The 1,456-nt window shown below is 49.6% G+C and overlaps 1 protein-coding gene across 1 annotated transcript; it reads left to right on the top strand.

Moving 5' to 3' along the window:
* Nucleotides 1-246: 246 nt before the first annotated feature.
* LOC147980034 (uncharacterized) lies at nt 247-726 on the top strand. The gene has a single exon (XM_087515445.1). The coding sequence runs from the start codon at nt 247-249 to the stop codon at nt 724-726; it is 480 nt and encodes a 159-aa protein (XP_087371571.1).
* Nucleotides 727-1,456: the final 730 nt, after the last annotated feature.

Raw genomic sequence — 1,456 nt, 5'->3', positions numbered from 1 at the left:
ACCTGCTGGTCGTGGCCGTGGTGGCAAGACTCCACCACCGCCCGAATTCTTTGCCGAAATGATGCAACAATTTGAGCTGAACCACCAGTTCATGGAAGGAATGATGGCTCAGTTTCCTCGTCCGAACATGAATCAACAACCACCCCAGTAACTCTGCAGGACTTCTTGCACCTCAACCCAACTATCTACCACAGCTCAACTCAACCCCTTGATGCCGACGACTGGCTCCGCGACATCACGTATGAAATGGAGTCTGCTACTGTGGCCCCTGCTAACTATGTCACCTTTGCATCATTCTTTCTGAAGGGTCCCGCTGCTCAATGGTGGGATAGCCACAGGCGTACCCTACCTGCTGGGATGATCATCTCTTGGCCGGATTTCCAAGCTGCCTTCCGTGCCCGCTTCATTCCTCAGGGAATCATGGATAGGAAGAAGCGAGATTTCCACAACCTCACCCAAGGCAACAAGTCTGTAGATGCTTATCAACAGGAATTTCTGGATTTGTCATGTTATGCTGAAGAAGACATTGCAACTGATGCTCTTAAGCAAGATAAGTTTTGTGATGGACTTCACCCTGATATCAAGCTAGCACTACTCGTTCATGACTTTGCCGACTTTGCCACCTTAGTGAACAAGGCTATTCAGGTTGAGGCTGGTCTTCAGGAACACCAGGGATCCCTCAGGCGCAGCCGTGATGCTGGCTCATCTTCGGGCCCGTCAGCGTAGAAGTGTCGGATATGGATCCCCCACAACATGTACCGCCCAACTGCACCTGCACCAAGACAGTCTTATGCTGCACCTCGTCTTCCCCCTCCACCGCAGAGGCAGCCCCTTCGGGCTGTACCACCCCAAGCTTCTGCTCCCAATCCCAATGATAGTTTGTGCTTCAAGTGTGGCCTTCCGAGTCACCGCTCCAGGAACTGTCCTCAGAATCAGAATCAACTGGCTCTTCCTGCTGCTAGTCGTGGTAACAATCAACCCCGCAACAACAATGCCCGACCTTATGGTCGTGGGCAGGATAACAACATTGATCTGAATGAAGCTCAAGACCAGCCTGCTACTGTGATGGGTACTCTCCTTGTTAATTTAGTGCCAACTTCTGTTTTGTTCGATTCAGGAGCATCGCATTCATTCATGTCAGAAAATTTTGCATACACACACGACATTCAATGCGAGCCCATGAACACTCCGATAGTGGTACGCACCCCTGCGGGTCAGTGTCGAACTACCATGATTGGTCGTGAAGTCCCCGTTGAAATTGAAGGGTTGGAATTTCATGTTTCTCCCATTATTCTAGAGTCTTCCAATATTGATCTCATTCTGGGAATGGAATGGTTGAAAGCACATACTGCCTCTATCGTTTGCGCCACCAAAGTCATTCATCTCCTACATCCTTCCGATGAGATAGTAAGCTACCATGCTCAGATTGTTCAAAATGCTAAAGCACGACTTTATG

Source organism: Triticum urartu, chromosome 3A (assembly GCF_056163025.1).
Source record: "Triticum urartu cultivar PI428250 chromosome 3A, HENAU_Tu73, whole genome shotgun sequence".
NCBI lineage: Eukaryota > Viridiplantae > Streptophyta > Magnoliopsida > Poales > Poaceae > Triticum > Triticum urartu.
This window is presented reverse-complemented; position numbering and strand designations above follow the sequence as displayed.